The sequence below is a fragment of the Lepisosteus oculatus genome, chromosome 14, assembly GCF_040954835.1.
Source record: "Lepisosteus oculatus isolate fLepOcu1 chromosome 14, fLepOcu1.hap2, whole genome shotgun sequence".
Classification (NCBI taxonomy): Eukaryota; Metazoa; Chordata; class Actinopteri; order Semionotiformes; family Lepisosteidae; genus Lepisosteus; species Lepisosteus oculatus.
Window position 1 is genome coordinate 14,356,651 of NC_090709.1, and position 18,230 is coordinate 14,374,880.

The 18,230-nt window shown below is 44.3% G+C and overlaps 1 protein-coding gene across 1 annotated transcript; it reads left to right on the forward strand.

The window, feature by feature from the left end:
• The first annotated feature begins 7,925 nt into the window (after nucleotides 1-7,925).
• On the forward strand, nucleotides 7,926-15,305 carry LOC138242508 (antigen WC1.1-like). Its single transcript, XM_069198040.1, has 9 exons — nucleotides 7,926-7,933; nucleotides 8,502-8,686; nucleotides 9,283-9,426; nucleotides 9,645-9,743; nucleotides 10,014-10,085; nucleotides 10,743-10,877; nucleotides 13,768-13,851; nucleotides 14,040-14,111; nucleotides 14,748-15,305. The coding sequence occupies exons 1-9, from the start codon at nucleotides 7,926-7,928 to the stop codon at nucleotides 14,897-14,899; spliced, it is 951 nt and encodes a 316-aa protein (XP_069054141.1). The 3' UTR covers nucleotides 14,900-15,305.
• The last annotated feature ends 2,925 nt before the right edge of the window (nucleotides 15,306-18,230 follow it).

Sequence of the window (18,230 nt, forward strand, 5' to 3'; positions counted from 1 at the left end):
ACTCCACACTGTCACTGTGTGCCTTTATTTATAAATCCAAACCATATAAATTATCAACCAGCTCTCACTAACTTTTTCCCTACAGTTATTCCTCCTGCTCTCTTACTGTCTACTATTAGCAAGGAATATTTTTAATAAACATAAAAATAAATCCTATAAAACACAAATCATATAGTATTTATAAATATAAGCAATACATATATGTCTTACATAAGATATAATTTACTGATAATTATATTCTATAACTATATGAAGGACAAAGTGTAAATTCAGCACATGACTCTTCAGTTTGGGAAAACTCTCCTTTCTCATACATGTGTTTGTACAGCAGGATAACTGGAAGTGTCTGTCTGTCATTCTGAGCCTGTAGTTCACCTTGTCTGCCCTGGACATTGGGTGTCGGTCAGTTTAAACAGCCAGAGTGTGGTCAGTGAGTCTATATTTAGTTCTCTGTCTGCCCTTACTGTTTTAATACTGGAGAGGCAAGAGTATGCTGGGGTTCTGGTGTGCTGTGGGGTGATTTGCCTTCTCTCCAGGTGTCAGTGATCTGGTCAGTTTAAGGTGTGTTTTAATGTGTTTTCATGATATTTTGGACTCGGTGTTTTAGAGCTTGGTGCTGCAGTGTGTTGTGTGTTCAGGTGCTGTATCAGCTGGCCCAGGGGCAGAATCTTGGTAGTTGAGTAACTGTCAGTCTGATACAAATGAGCACAGAATTGATTTGTGCAATGAGCTCTCAATACTGAATTGTATATAAATAGAAATGAACAAGATCATGTTCTGTTGGCTCAGTCCAGTTGTTCAATTATTTTTCTATTGAAGATTTTACGTCTAACCTCTTACCTCCTCTGTCAAATTGGAAAATAGGTTGGGTTGAACGTACTCATGATGAGGAATTAATGTTTAAAGATTGGCACTTAAAGATCCTTTAAAGGCCTCTATGGAGATCCGATGTTCCTGAATTTTCTTGCAATGCACTATAGCCAGGAGCTGGCTGCTAGACCCAGGTGTGTGTAAATAGCGCTGAGTTAAATTACTGTGAGTCTTTCACTGAGATCTGCTTTCATGTGAAGAAACACATTCCCGGTCATGTCCACATTGTCTGTCAGTGCCCAGGTCAGTCAGTACTGCTCCAGCAGTGCCAGGCTGTGACAGTCCTGGTCTTGTCCAGAGTGTCTGTTAATGTCCAGGTCAGACAGTCCTGCTCCAGTAGTGCCAGGCTGTGACAGTCCTGGTCTTTTCTAGAGTGTGTGTAAGGGATCATACTGGTCAGGGACAGTGATCTCTGTTATTGTTCTGATATTCCAGCTCATCGAGGGGTCAGACTGGTTGGAGGCAGTAATCTCTGCTCTGGAAGAGTGGAAGTGCAGCACGGAGAGACCTGGGGCTCAGTGTGTGACTCTGACTTTGACTGGCAGGACGCAGAAGTTGTCTGTCGACAGCTGGGCTGTGGGATTCCCTCACAGGTGCTGAAGGGGGCTCATTTCGGGAAGGGGGAGGGACAGGTCTGGACAGAGGAATTCCAGTGCCAGGGCAACGAATCTCAGATTTTCTCCTGTCCAAAGTCATCCACAAAATCACAGAACTGCCCTCTTGAGAACAACGTGGGACTGGTATGTTTTGGTAAGAGCAGGATAATTGATTCCTTTTATTTTTTTAATGTAGTTCCTAATTGAAATAAGAGAAGTTTAGGAAAGACAGACAACACTCAACTCCTGCCAGTCACCTGCTCACTGCAACATAAATCTGAAGCATGTCCTTTCCAGTAATCTTTGCTCTATAACCTCTCCCTTGACTCAATGCCAATACAGCAGGGGCAGCAGCCCTGTGTCTTTTGATACAGTGGCTCTGAGTGTCTCATCCAGTTTTTTTTCTTGAAGTGTAAAATTAAGGCTGACTAATGGTAATTATATGTAAAACGGTTTAGATTTGTTCTCTAAAAGAAAAACAGAAATAACAAATATAACTTAGACCTGCTCTGTTCTGCCCTTGAATTCACACAGCTTTTTAATTAGTAAAGAGTTGAATAAGCCTCATTCATCAGTGTTAGTATAACTCTGTCTGAGTCAGTACTGTGGATTTAATCAGTGAAGAGCTCCATTCATCTGTGGTATTATGTTGAGGGTTTACTGTATACTTGAAGGTGAGTTGAGGATAACTGCTAGATGTTGCAGGATTTTTTTGTGTTATGACACTGTGTCTGCTCTCTCTTCCCTGTCCTATCTGCAGGATACACAGAGTTCAGGCTGATGAACGGCTCTGACTCCTGCTCTGGCCGAGTGGAGTTACAGTGGCTCTTCAGGGACTGGGGGACAGTGTGTGACCAATACTGGGACCTGAGAGATGCCAGTGTTCTCTGCCAGCAGCTGGGCTGTGGGGAGGCTGTAGCAGCTCCAGGACAGGCCTGGTTTGGACAGGGCAGTGGACCAGTATGGGCTGATGTGCTTGAGTGCCGGGGCAATGAGAGCCGTCTCTCACACTGCGCTGTCTCTTCATGGGGCAGAGCAGGGTGCTCTCATGGACAGGATGCAGGGGTCATCTGCTCTGGTGAGTATCATGTGTTTAAAAATCATGTGTTTACACACAGCAGCACACTGTCTTCACGATTGACCAAATAACTGCTCTGTTACATACAGCCAGATGCCCAAATGTTATTTGTTAATGCATTTCAGTGTATTTTCACTAAAATTACAGTAAAAATCACATGTATATTTGTTATTCAGATCACCGATGAAAGAATATCCTGGAACTCAATATACTGTAATTAAATTATATATATATAATATTAAATGTAATTGCCTGATATCTGCAATTAATCCATTAATTAACCCAGAGCGTACGTAAGGAGGGTACTGCACAACAGAGAAAGTGAGAATCCGGAGCTCAAGGTTAATAGAAGTTATTTTTGTGACACACACACAACTGACACTCCACTGGTGAAAGATCAATCCTGTGGACATTAATGAGCTCCTTCCTTCTCTTTTACAGAATCCAAAAGTAGCAACGATTCACTTGGAAATGGTAAAGTGAGAATGATTTTGTCATTAGTCAGTGCTGTTTTAATTGTAGTTTCATCACTGGTGTTAAATTGCTCCTCTCACACACAGCTCACACTCCGCTTTCTCTCTCTGTGTGTTTGATAGGTATCCCATCTTCCTCTGTTCCTTCCTCAGTAACACCAGGTATGAACTGGTCCTTGTTCTGTATCTCCAGGGCTCTCAGTGTGTGTTGGCATCTCTGTTACTCATCTCAGACTGTAGTTGTGTGAGGCAGCAGGTGTGTGTGGAGGTTTTCAACACTGTCCCACTCAATCTCTCTAACACACGCAGTCAGGTTCTGTGAGACAGCAGGACGTAAAAGCTACTTGCACTGCATCTGGTGCCCCTTAGGTGATGTTCAGCAAATTATCTCCCACTAGAGGTCATAGTGATCTCTTAGATCTACTGCACTGACCTCTGACTCTCTGCTCCTAGACCAGCACTCCTTCAGGCTAGTTGGAGGAGGAAGTGACTGTGCTGGGAGGCTAGAGGTTTATCACAATGGATCCTGGGGGACAGTCTGTGATGACTCCTGGGACCTGGCAGACTCTCAGGTGGTGTGCAGGCAGCTCCAGTGTGGGGCGGCCCTCAGTGCCCCAGTGCCGGCCTCCTTCAGCCAGGGAACTGGACCCATCTGGCTGGACGAGTGGGGCTGTCTGGGGAACGAGTCATCTCTGTGGGAGTGTCCCTCAGCAGGGTGGGGACAGCATGAGTGTGGACACAAGGAGGACGTGGGAGTGGTGTGTTCAGGTACAGGTCTCCAATCACACCAAGACTGTATTCATACAACAGCGTGTTTGGTGCCAGGAGCAAGTACAGTATCCCCAGTTCAAGACAAGAGCAGGGACAGTAATGTGAAAACAAATTGTTGTTGTTTTGCACATTGCCTGTTGCTGTTTTTGCACACAGCCTGTTGTCTCTGTCTTTCTTTTATTACACAATTGTACTGTTGTTTTTTGTTTGTACTCCGTATTTTCTGAGAGCTAGCTAAACAGCATTCCGTTATACCATATACCTGTATATAAGTATAATGACAATAAACCTGAACTTGAATTTGAAATAGTATTGTAATTGTAATTGTATTTGTAATGGGGTGCTTAATAATAATAATTAATAATAATAATAATAATAATAATAATAATAATAATAATAATAATTGCTTGCACTTATATAACTCTTTTCTGGACACTTCACTCAAAGCGCTTTACGGTTAATGGGGACTCCCCTCCACCATCACCAATGTGCAGCATCCACCTGGATGATGCAAGTCTTAACATAATCAAAAGATTCTCAATTTGGATTGTAATTTACAGAAAATTTACAAACTGATGTTGGCACTAATTTTAACAAATATCACCATTGCATTGTTTTTTATTGAAAAACAACATTCCATTACATTACATTAATATGATTTTGGGAAAAAAGATTATGATATCCTAATGTCACAGTAGTTCGCAGACACACTGTTTCTATCTGAGGTCTTTAATCTAGAAAGTCTGTGTCAGTTCAGAGCAGGGTTCTCTCAGTCTGTCCACTTGTGTGTCCCCAGAGTTCAAGGAGCTGAGACTGGCCGAGGGCTGTTCTGGTCAGCTGGAGGTGTTCTACAATGGCACCTGGGGCAACGTGTGCTCAAATAGCATGAGTGAGGACACAGTGAGTCTGATCTGTCAGGAGCTGAACTGTGGGAAGAGTGGGCGTGTCGTCGATTCAGCCCCCAGACGGGACTCCGCTCCTCACTGGCTTGATGAATTTAAATGTCGCCCTCACGACTCCACGCTATGGCACTGCCCCTCCTCTGCCTGGAATCAGAACCAGTGCACAGACTCAGAAGTGGCTCTGATCACCTGCTCAGGTAAGAACTCCCTCTTCCACCTGTCTGAGGGTCGTCAGGGGCTGGATGTGTGTGTATATGAAGAAGAGGGTGAAGGGGAAGGAGATCATGACTGATAAATGAAATAGACAGCCCAGTGGTACACTGTATTTGATCACACCCTGTGTTGGACAGTAAGACACTGAAGGTCAGAATTATGGTGGGATGGCCCAGAAGCTAATTTGACATAAATCTGTCTTCAGGTGGGGAAAACATTGACATCTAAACACGTCAATGATTGATTGGTTTCATAAACACTGCTCCTAGTAGCTTTTATTGCAATCTAAAAATGATGTTTGTGACTAACATGCTTTTCATTATTATCAGAAAAAACAGGGGAAAGAGATCATGACTAGATTACAGACAGCCCAGTGTTTCACTGTATTTGACCACAGTCTGTTGTGGACAGTAAAATTGTGAAGGTTAGGATTATGATGGGATGGCCCAGAAGCTCATTTAACATAAATCTGCACAAAACAGGGGGGGAAACATTGGCACCTAAACACCTAAACACATCAACAATTGATTAGTTTCACAAAAACTGTACCTAGTGGCTCTTATTACAATTAAAAATGATGTTTGAGACTAACATGCTTGTCATTATTATCATTATTATCAAAGACAAAAACAAATAAAATATTTTGAGTTTCAAGGGAATTTTAAATGTCTTAATTGAAGAGAAAGTAATGTTCGATCTGTACACAACAGGTAGCGGTTGCCAAAGAGCACTAGTTGAAAAAGTGTAAAAGTGATTTCATATTGTTTATCCCTAGCAAATAATGTTCTGTATTTGTGGTGTTTATCTTGAGTCACACAATATCTGTTTAGCCTTGCCCATTACTGATGTAGCAGCAAGGCTTATTAAAAATACAGGAATTAAGTTTGCTGCTCCCTTGCCTGATAAGGAACAACTCCAAAGGCTGAGACACATCAACCACCCTAACAAATGGTCATCTCTGGCACCTTACTGTCTGTGAGATTCCAAGGGAGTCTCATCCAAAGTTGTTTACAACTCTAAGGTCAGAGTGCATTGTTACTCATCATCAGCTAATCAGGACCTGGTAGGGCAGGTTAACCCCACGTGGGTCTCTGATGCCCATGAAACTTTCATCCAATGAACGACTGTAGTTCCTCCAGGTAAAACAAGCAGCACAGGGCTTCCTCAGCGAGCCTTCTGGACATTCTCAGACTCAGCTCCTCCTGGAAATTCTCAGACTCGGCTCGGACCACCACGTAACGGCCAGTGTGTCCGAGTGCAGGACTTTCCTTTGTTCTAAGAGTCGAGAACAGAGGTTGCCAATGCATAACCAAAGGATCCACCCAAGGTTAGCCCAGCAGCAAGGCTCGTGAACCCACTGCGAAAGCTCACCTGATCAACAAGTGAACTACGGTCAGAACTGTGGACAGCTGAATCAGTATTCAGAACTAGGGCTACATCAGGAACGAACCGGTCTTCTTCCTGTCTAAAGAGTGTGACCTTCTTGGACCTGCAGTCACTTTTCTTCTGTGCACAAACTCGCTAGTTCAGGCAACACTAACTAGCCGGTCTTCGGAGAGCATCAGCAGTGCACCGCAGCAGAAATCTCTCCCTCCTTATCTGTCACGCCCTCTGCAGCCAGAGGGCGCTCCTTCTCTGTCCTGTCCCTAGTTTCCGGTCTGCTGTCCTTCCTGTCCCTCTCTTTCCTTTGGGCTATATATTTCCGGGTCTTGCACTCTGTCCTCGCTCAGCATTGACGTTCGGATGTCCTGAGACCCGCCTAGCACCAGGGCGCCCCACGTCCGCTCCCTGAGGGCATAGGTTTCTATACGGCATTCCTGAACACTTTACACTGTCTTAGCCCGTTTCGCCGCTACGCATATGGGTCTTTTTCCGCTCTCCTGCTCCCCACGGTTAGTCCCTTTGGACCTCCGTGACATTATCCTTCTCTCATGTCGAACCAGCACTGCCTGGCACCGGGCCAGAGAGCACCGATTGGACACAGCAACAAAGCCTGACACTGCTTCTTTGTGTCTGCAGGAGATCTGAATCCACACAGATTGGATCGGTATTCAACTTCACTGCATTACAGCTCGATAATTCAATTGTTATCCTAACCAGTTGATATCAATTTAATTCCTAAGAGTTATGTACTTGTTTGAGTATCTAGTGTAGAATTTGTAACCAAGTTCATTTACTAAACGGTCTAAATGAATGATATACTGAATGTATGTCCCTCTTGGTTTGTAACTCTTCGTGATTGAATATACCTTTTGTATTCTGCTAACCCTCACTATAAGATCTGTTATATTTATATGCACATTTTATGCATTAATAAATATATTCTCATGTAATAGTATGTAAACCGTGCGTGTGCGTTGTTTGAGTTATCCCGCAAGGTTGATTCTAATAGCCATCAAAGAATCATTTTGTGACTTACTGCTACAATTAATAATTGTCCTAGTAAATACACAAAACCCCTACATTTATTGGTGCCTCGTGAGAGGATGCCTACACTGATTAGAATATTTCCCACTTCTGAGACTGAACAATCTGCTAAATAGGAAATAAGGTGAGCTGTCACTTGTCAAAAGTGATGAATGTTAGTTTTATCAGACCCCTGAACAGAGTTTAGTGTTTCTAATCCCTAATCCCACAGTGTGTAAAACATTAAATCCAGTGGTTTACCAAGTGGTATGCATGCAAGTGTCTTACAAATGTATTCAGACCTTCACACAGTTTCCATATTTTGTAGCTTTACAGCTGGCAGTCACAGCATTTTCAAGTTGCAATTAATATTTGTTATATACACAATCCATACATTAAAAATTAAAGTAAATAAATATCTAATACAAAAGAAAAAAGAAGACGTAATGACTGCACGAGTACTTATTCCTGCAGCTAACATATTCTGACATGATACTCATTAATGTCAGAATGTCCAGTATAAAAGTTATTAATCTGAAATTAACAGGGTTTTCCTTCTTTTAGATGAAGAGAAGAATTCTTTTAAATCCTGTTCCACAGCCTCAGGCCAGGAAACATGTTCAAGTGAGTTTACAAAATGTGTCTGTATGTTGATAAAATAATTCAATTCTTAAATTTTATTTCACAAATAACAAATACAGTCAGTGCACTGAATTAGACAGTAGGCTAGCTGTATTTTGTTTTGATGTTTATTAAATGTGTCAAACCAGGAAGGAAGAACAAAGAATGGAACACAGGCTGGTGGAGTTTGTGTCTCTGTGTCTGTTAATCAGGTTTATTTAGTTCCCTAGACTATTGGCCATTCAGGCTGGTTGGAGGAGGAGGTGTTCTTCAATTTTGTTTCACAAATAACAAATACTCTGAGCACAAACCAGACAGTAGCCGAGATGTATTTTGCTTTGATGTGGATAAGATGTGTCAAACCAATCTCTAGACTACTGGCCCCTCAGGCTGATGAGGTTTGTGTCTCTGTCTGTTAATCAGTTTTATTTTGTTCACTAGACCAGTGGCCCCTCAGGCTGGTCGGAGGAGGAGGTCACTGCTCTGGGAGGGTGGAGGTTTATCACAATAGCTCCTGGGGGACAGTCTGTGATGACTCCTGGGACCTGCAAGATGCCCAGGTGGTCTGCAGACAGCTGGGCTGTGGGGACGCAGTGAGCGCAGTGGGAAACGGATCATTCGGACCAGGAAACAGCACCATCTGGCTGGACGAGGTGAACTGCAGGGGCAGTGAGCTCCACTTGTGGGATTGCTGGCACCCTCCCCTGGGACAGAGCGACTGTCGGCACAAGGAGGACGCTGGGGTCATCTGTACAGGTGAGTGGGAGCTGCTGGAGGCCCCAGGGTATTTGGGGCTGCTCTCAGTACAGGAATACAAATGTAAATAATAATGAAGATGCAAATACAAATTCTGCCTATTAGAAAAACAATTAGTATGACCCCTTGTGGCCATTAAATACTCTATATTAGTGCAGTGTGTATTTGTCTTGGCTCATCATCTCTCTTTCATACTCTCTGAATCTCGACCCATCCCTTTTCTTTTTTTTTCAGGTTGGGAATCTCAAAGCCATCCAGTGAGAACAGGTAATGCAGTTAACAGAAGGGAATAAAATACATTTTGGTTTGTCTAAATGATGCTGCTGGCAGATTGCATGATTTTCAGAAGTACTGCTCTCTCTATGAACTGTGGCCTCTCTGTTTAATTTTTGTCAAGAAATACAGAAGAATTGTTGTGAATCTTGTCATCAAAAAACATTTTATCTTCTATTATAGCTCTTCCTACTTCCACCAGCACTTCTTCAGTGAAAACAGGTAAATCCCCAGTTTCTAATCTCTGTCCAGATTAGATCACTACTGAGATTGAAGATTAAGACACAGAAGATCATTTTCTGATCTGTGTCCCTCTCCCTCAGGCAGCACCAGGACAACACCCCAGACACAGCTTCTGGGAGGCCTCTCCGTCTCGCTCCCGGTCCTCCTGCCACTGGGGGCTCTGCTTTTTGTGATGTTGGCCCTGTTAGTGTGGCAGCTGATCCACAACAGGAAGCTGAGGAAAGGTAGGGAGGGAACTAGTGACCTCTGGTGGTCACTACTATCACTCACATGAAACTGATATGTGGACTTTACTCTAAGATCGAGATCTGCAGAAATTTGCAGATGTGAAGAATTATAATATTTATGTGCACAGATGCCCAAGACAAAGTTTAGCACTGAACTGAATACCTTCTATTCCCCTCACTGCATGTTAATCCTGAGTGTTTGTTTCCTAACACAGCCCTATCTAAGGGAGCACACACCCCCTATCATGATGCTGTCTACGAGCTAATAGAGTACAAACTGGCCAGAGAGGGAACCTACAACATCTCCGGGAGAGGTGAGTGGAGAGAGTGTTCAGGTGTGATTGGTCTTCACCCTCTGAGGAGGATCTGAAGACTTACACTTGTAGAATATCTCACCACACTGGTTTCAGATAGTAGTTCTTTCTCAAGAGTAAAGAAAATCAGCACAGCACTGTGCCTGATCTAAAAACAAACGCTGTGTTACTTTTCACACTCTGGCTTCTCACACAGTGGGAACAGCCAGTAGAGGACAGTGAGGCTGCTGTCTGACTGCAGGTATTATTGATCTGTCCTCCTGTTCACAGGGAGATTCCTCTCTGACGAGCTGCCCTCTGGATACAATGATGTGGAGGATAGTGAGGGAGACCCAGTACCAGGTGAGGGGAGATGGAGTCAGGGGGATCAGTGTGGGAGTGGGGCATCTGCAGTCCAGTACTGACTCTCATCCCAAACCAGGCTGAAATCTAGAGAACTTGTGTAGAAAATCCTGAATCTTACAAATATAACCTCTGGTGTTTGACACCTTATTAACTCTGCTCTTCAGTGTTGCCTAATGCTGGCCTGATCTTAAAAGATTACAGAGGCTAAGACAAAACAAAACTAGACTTTATCAGTAGAGGGAGAGGATACCTTTAAAGAATAGTTAGGCTGCAGCTCTAACTAGTGTTGATGCAACAGTTACTGTTTCCCTCAGGAGCAGAAATCAGGATCGTTGTCCCACTATGATGATTGGGAAACTAAAGGCAATAGACACTGCCTTTCAGATGAGATATTAACACCAGCATCCTGACCTAATTATTAAAGATTCTGTTGATTGCTGTTTATAAGACTCACCCTGGAGTTTTGCCTTACTTTTATCTCACAAAGTGCATTTAGAATTGCACTTTACTATAACTACATAGAAAACATATTTTACTTACTTTGCAGTTCATATGAACATCAGTTTGTTATTAATGTTAAAAGTGATTGCAGCACTGTGGTTAAGTGAGTCAGAGTCCTGAAGTGTATATTCTCTGTGTCTCTGTGTGGTTCAGGAGACTCGATAACGTCTCTGAAAGAAGAGATCCCAGAGCACTATGATGATGCTGTAACTGTACCTCAGAGACCAGACGCTTTGTCAGGTTGGTTATTTCAGTCCAGTCCCAAAGAGAAACCCTGCACCAATCCCAGTGAGTCTGACTCTCTACTCTCCCTTTTATCTCAGCCTCTGAATACTGGGTTTTCAGTTACTCCGCAAGAGTCACATTAAACTGACTCTCTATGGTCTCAGCTCTGCGCTATCAGTCTGGGTCACTGTGCTGCCAGTGTCCAGCTCCTCTTCAGTATCTCATAGGTTTCACATCTTCACCCCGCCCAAATAAGTTAAAATCTAGGAGTAGTTTTATATTTATTATGGAAGTGAATAGGATTAGAAATCAGGTTCCCTGATCTCCCGTATTTAGTCTGGAATTTTAGTTCTAGTGTGATGTTCAGTTAATCAGTGTATTCTGAGGAGCTCCAGGAGTCCTGTGCTCTAGATGAGATGTGTTCTGCTGTGTGACAGTGAAGCTGTGCTCTGTGTGCTTTAGGAGAGCTGATGTCCTCTGTGAAAGAAGAGGCCCCTGTCATGCCCCACACTCTCCCTCGCAAACGACGTTACATTCCCGGAACCTCTGCTTCCCAATCTCATCCCTGATTGAACCCAGCACATTCTCACATGCATCAGATTCCTCAAATTCTCACTCCCTAACCAATCATCCAATCACACCCCTTTCCTTTCAGTATTTAAACCCCCTTCGCACACCTTCCCATGCTCACTATTGAGAAGCCTATCTTAGTATTCTCCAGTGTGCGTTTCCTAACCTTTTGACTGATCTCCTGTTACGAATCTTCTGCTTCCGCCTCTTGACCTCGCCTTCTGGATTTTGCCTTTGAATTGTTTTGAATATCTCTCGTTACCGGACCCTTTGCCTCCCTTATCGACCCTGCCTTTGGATTTTGTCTTTTGGATTGTCCCTTTGCTACTCTGTGTCCTGTGGGATTCCGGTCACGCATAAGGATCCTCCTATTCCACGTATTGGTTCCTTGACAGCCCCAGAGTACTATGATGATGCTGTAACTATACCTCACAGTCCAAATGCCTTGTCAGGTGGGTTATTTCAGTCCAATCCTACAGAGAATTCCTGCACCAATCCCAGTGAGTCTGACTCTCTTTACTCTCTCTGTGCACTGCACAGAACATCACACTGAGTCTGGATTATTCTCTGGGTTGTTCTGCTGCCAGTGTCCAGCTCTTCTTCAGATATTTAACAATGATTCACACCATTGCTTTTTGTTCTGATACAGGCTACTCTGTTGTCATTCACCATTTTAATTTAAACAAAATAGAGCTATGTGAAAATTATTATATAACCATGTTCCCAGGTCTCCAACTACTTATTAACATTGACATATTTAGACAATTTCCACCTGGAATTTCCTCCCCCTAAAACATTTGTTATATCTCTGCAGCAGAACATAGCAGGTCTAAAATTGAAGCTAACCCCCTTGGCTTTGAGTGTGAATAGTCAAATTTCTTATATTTCTTAATGTGTCCACTCAGCAGACAAACATATGGAAAAAAAACTCCTTCTCTGTCCTGTTCCTAGTTTCCTGCCTGCTGTCCTTCCGGTCCCTCTCTTTCCCTTGGGCTATATATTTCCGGGTCTTGCACTCTGCCCTCGCTCAGCATTGATGTTTGGATGTCCTGAGACCCGCCTAGCACCAGGGCGCCCCACGTCCGCTCCCTGAGGGCATAGGTTTCTATACAGCATTCCTGAACTCTTTGCACTATCGAGCCCGGGCCTTTTTCCCGTCTCGCTGCTACGCATATGGGTCTTTTTCCGCTCTCCTGCTCCCCACGGTTAGTCCCTTTGGACATCCGTGACAGAATACTTAGCCACCTTCTGACCCCGCGAGCGGCGCTTTTTGTCTTGCCGCAGTTTTTTTTTCTCTTGCTCTGGGCTATTTTTTTTTGTTTATTATTAGTTGGTTCCTCTATTCTAATCGCTGGATATCACTCCGATCTTCCGTGCCTGTGAGCGGGTCCTGCACCTGGCTTTCCTCGGGTAGATCACTCCGATATCAGTGATTGAATGTTGAGCTGGCTCTCCCATTCTGATTGCTGGATATCACTCCGGGCATCCGTGTCTGTGAGCGGACTGCGGTCTGGCTTTCCTCGGGTTGTCCACTCCGATATCAGCATCAGCTTGGTGAGTTCTGCCGTTCCTCCATTCTTTTCGCTGGATATCACTCCGGGAATCTGTGTCTGTGAGCGACTACGGTCTGGCTTTCCTCAGGTTGTCCACTCCTATATCAGCGTTAGAATGTGAACGTGCCCATTGCCCAGTCTGCGGTATTTTCCCCCGGGGGTTTTTTGTTGTTTTTTCTTGTTTTTTGCCTTATGTTTTGATTTTTTTTCTTCCTGGATTCCCCACCGTTTTGGCCCCCCCTGCTATCTGTTTTTTGTGGTTTGTCTCCCTGGTCTTTCCCAGGTTTTTGTCTGTTGTGTTTGTGCTTGTGTACTTTTTTTTTAAGTCTCCGGAGCTCTACTCGACCCCCCTTCCTCCACCCAATAAAGGTTTTTACCCCGGAGGAGGGGGTAGCTCCCAGCCGTGGACTCCCGCAGGTTTATTTTCAGTTAAATGAGGTTTTTCCTCCCCCCAGTGCTGTGCAGCTTATTTATTTGTATCAGGAGCCGCCCATGAAGGGGGGGGTACTGTCACGCCCTCTGCAGCCAGAGGGTGCTCCTTCTCTGTCCTGTCCCTAGTTTCCTGCCTGCTGTCCTTCCGGTCCCTCTCTTTCCCTTGGGCTATATATTTCCAGGTCTTGCACTCTGCCCTCGCTCAGGTGGTGATATTGGAGAATACGTGCATGTGAGAAAATTTGTGGAGTGGTTTCAAACAAACATTGTTTATCTCGCATTTATCTTAATAATATAAAGTGTCATCTGGGGAGACAGGAGTGCCCCTCGGTTACCGCGATCCGGACTAACAGGTTAAATCTGATTTGTAACAGTAAACCTGTCTCTGTGTGGTTCAGGAGAGATGTGCTCTGTGAAAGAAGAGGCTCCAGAGCACTATGATGATGCTGTAACTTCGCCCCAGAGCCCAGACACTGTGTCAGGTGAGTTATTATAATTAAGACTTATGAGTATGCCCTGTACCAGCCTGCACTAACCTTTGTCATTAGAAATTAGTTACAACCTAATTTCACACCAGCAAATAAACACTAACTGGAAGAGAAAAGCTCTCTTACAGGCCAGTTTGTGTCAGAATGACAGAGCCATTACTGACCTGCTCTTCGTTTCACAGGGAGACTCCTCTCTGACGAGACACCCTCTGGATACAGTGATGTGGGGGACAGTGAGGGAGGCACCACTTTAGGTAAATGGGGCTACAGCCAGTGTGGGTGATGTAGTTCAGGGATGGGAAGATAACCCCCAGTAATCCATCTAACAGCCATTTGTATCACTGCAGATCATGTCATGTTTCTATCAATAAATTGTATATTATTTAGATTGGTTCATAAAATCAGCAAATACTCTCACAATGTACTGTTCCAATCTCTGATTATTACAACAACTTAAAACATCCATTCACTATACTATTGTGACTATGGAAGTGTTTTCAAAAATCTAGATACGCATGGCTATTGTCAACATTTCCAATTCTCAGGGCCTTCAAAGTAAGGAGATGTATGCTAAGATGTAGGGATGTGTGATTCAGTGATCAAAGCAACCATAACGTTTACCTCAATTTACTTTAGTTGTTTCTAGAAACTTTAATTGTTCTGAGATTCCCTTGGCTAAAAACAGCCTCTCCTGGCCAGTGGGAACATTTTTAGAACAGGGAGATAGATTGCCATTCATTTTGTAACATCCAGGTTCACAAAGAGAGAAATGTAACGGTAGGTCGTATTCTGTATTCAGCAGCTTTATCTCTTCAGCGGGGACAGGCAGAGGACAGCTGATGGACAGGAATGACTCTATATCAACTAAAATATCTGTGTCTCTCGGTCAGGTGTCACCCACACTGGCCCTGGAGTGGACAGGGTCCTGCACACACTGCCCTCTGAAGAAGGAGCCCCTGCCCCTGACAGTACTAACTACGATGATGTTGGGGACGAGTTTCAGGGAGAGGATGGGTGCTGTGAGACTGACAGGGCTGTCTGAGAGAAGCTCCTCCTGCAGGTCTAGACACAGAAGAGCTTCACCAACAGAGTCACACAGTCTTAGACCTGCTCTTAGCACTGAGACTGTCTGACATTGTCTGTGACCTGAGTCCACTTCACTCCACTGTTTCCACACTGAGACTGTCTGTGTCCTGAGTCCACTTCACTCCACTGTTTCCACACTGAGACTGTCTGTGTCCTGAGTCCACTTCACTGTTTCCATACAGTCCTCAGTGTCTGTGTCTACAGCTTGTGTTTTACAAAACGGAGGCTTGAACATCCCATTTCTGCTCAGTCTTTCTTCTTTTTTATAATTTGATGTTTCAGAAATTAGAAAAAAAACATTAATTGATGTATAATTCTGAATGTACCACTTTTGATTGTAACTGATTTGATTGTTATTAAAATTTTGCTCTGCAATAAAGTTTTTAAAACCATTTTTGTTATCTGCATGTAATTTCTAAAGTATGATTTTGTTACGAATTCCGCACGCACTCACACGGTCACGCATTCCACCCGCTCTAACAAACGCCTTCACATTCCCACGCACACCCACTTAAACAGATGCTCACGCCGCAACTAATATTCCTATCGCCTTTCACTCCCGTCACTACTTTAACCCTCCTCTTTTCCCGCACTAAATCAGATTCTCTTTGGAGCTTCCTAGTGCGCGTACTCTTCTTCTTTTGGTTTGAACTCATCGTTGCTTCCTGGACTCTCACTTGTTTCTGACCTCATTTGTGCCTTTGCAATGTGGATTTGTTGTCTCAATTGTAGTGTTCCAGCCTGGTTTTTGACTTTTGCCCGCCCATCTACTTTTTGAGTATAAGGACTTGCGTTGTTGTAACATTTTCAATAAGGACTTCCTGCAACAGTGTGATTATATCATCAACCTGAGCACAGGGTTTTTATTTTTTAGCATAATGATTGCTAAAAGATATTAAAAGTATCAATAAAAAATAAGGAGTCTTTGACCACTTCATCAGCACAATGATAATATCAACCCCAGAGGAGGAGGAAATTTTAAATGTTTATCAACTTATTTGTATAAGTTGATCCACACAAAGGACAAAAAAACACTGTAGACAAAATCAGGCACAACATGAGACAACCTGCCAGGAATTTAACACAGGGCTACAGCACTGAGTGGTAGCAATGTTAACCACTGTGCCACCTATAAAATAAACAAACTTTGCAAAACACTAGGAGATTGTGTAAAACAATATTATATATGCTTTCACTCTGGACCTTTATGAATGCGTTTAAGCTTTTGTCTGCTGGAAATATTATGCTGGCTGCTTTGGGGAACGGAAAGAGCAATTATTAACATAATACAATATATAACATATAAACACAATGGTAATGAAATATCCTTAAATGGCATGAGTTCTAAAATACTGATAGTTATTTTGTTTGAACAAGGTGTTTTCAGTCCTGTTACTGTGTTACAGATGTTTTCAGCACCAAAACCAAACAACAGCAGTTCAGTTTCCAGTTTCCAGTAAAGAATCTCGCCGCTACATCACACAAATCTTTCCCACTTCAATCTGCATCTCTCCACTATATTCCCACCAGTGTGGAAGTTAAAGACACTATTTTTAAACGCACACACACTGACCTAACAGCACCAGTTAAGTGTCGGTTTTCTTCTTTTTTTTCTCCAGTCACTTCACGGGGAAGCAACACACAAGTGCAAGGGTTTCAATTCTTAGTAAAAAATGCTCTAAATACCTAATATGCTGCACAGTCCTCTTCCAAGATGACTTGAAAATCGGTGACTTGGACCATTTTTGTCCACTTTCAGAAAGCCTGGAATTCAGATTAGAAAACAAAAAAAAAACATCTCTAAATTCAACTTTTATGCTGCACAGAGAGCACTACCAGCCCCGCTGCTGGTCAGCTCAGTTGGTTAGTATGGTCCCACTAATGCCAGGGTTGCTGGTTCAATCCCCATAGGGGCCAGGAGATTTCCTTATCCTCTGCCGACACTGTTTGATCTTTTCGTGGTGGAATCTGATGCAAAGATGCCATATACGTGTACTTCAGACGAAACGAGGGAGTTGCAGGTTAAAAGGAAAGTGCGAGGCAGCGGACTGCCGCTATTGCGCCCAGTGGGAGCAGCGTGAGGAGGCCTCCCACAGCCACGTCCCTGAACCTCGACATTGGGCAGGTGCTGCGCTGGAAGGTGGAGCTGAAAGGACACCAAGTCCGTGAAGGCACTCTGTCTCAGCACTGTGCGCACTGTGGGAGGCCTTGGAGGTGAGGGAGGGGGTGCTGCGCCTGGGCTGGCGGGTGCCCTCCAGCGGCGAGTTAAGGTGGCAGTTTGTGGTGCCGCGGCCAGGAACTGCGCGCCCCGGTGGATTTGGCCGCTGGGAGAAGTGCTGGTACAGCCAGCAGGGACGGATTATGAGCGGGACCTGCAGCAGTGGATGCTGCAAGTACACAGCTTCGCTTGAAGCAGCCTGACTCAGGCGGGGGTACAGCAGAAGCGATACTACTGTATGATCTGCACTGCAGGGGGACCCCTCTTAGACCTGGGGACCTCATCTGGGTCTACAACCCACGGTACCGCAAGGGCCTCAGCCCGAAGCTGGTTCTGGCCTGGAAGGTACCCTGGGAGGTCCTAGAGGTCGTGGGGGAGGTCTGCTACTGTGTCTGGTTTGGGAAGCAGGGGAGGGTGGTGGTCCTGCACCGAGACCACCTGGCACCCTTCAGGTCTCTCGAGGGGGCGCTGGAACCTGGAACAGGAGGACGCAAAGGAGCCTTGGGAGCAGCCAGGTCCAGATTTCACCGGGCCGGGGGGGGCTGAGGGGCCAGACCACCAGACTCCACCTCAACGCAGTGGATGCACTCGCTGGGTGCCACAAAGGCTGCAGGATTGTATGCTTGATGTAGACGGGCTATAATCATTAATAAGTCGATATTACCATGAATCTTTAATAATGACTAACAGCTCCAACTTCCAAGAAAATTATTTTCACCTGTAAAATTTTATCTTCGAATGGGTGGCAGGATAATTCATTTATAGACCTGTTACATCCTCAGTTAAAATATTTCCAAAATACAAAAGAGATTATTTGGAGAATTTAGAAGTAAAACAGACAGATTGCAGGCATTATTAGTTTAATGTAATGCAACAGGGTTCAGGTGGGCGCCCTTGCCACATTAGGTCGGCCCCGCACCGCCGGGGGCTCGAACCCAGGACTCCCACATCGCTCAGCAGGGACCCAGACCGGTGAGCCAAAGAGAAACCTCTCTACAGCCCAGTAGCTGTAGTCCTGCTATCACAGGGAAGGGCGGCAACGTCACCGCTCTGGTAAGCCGGCTCTTAC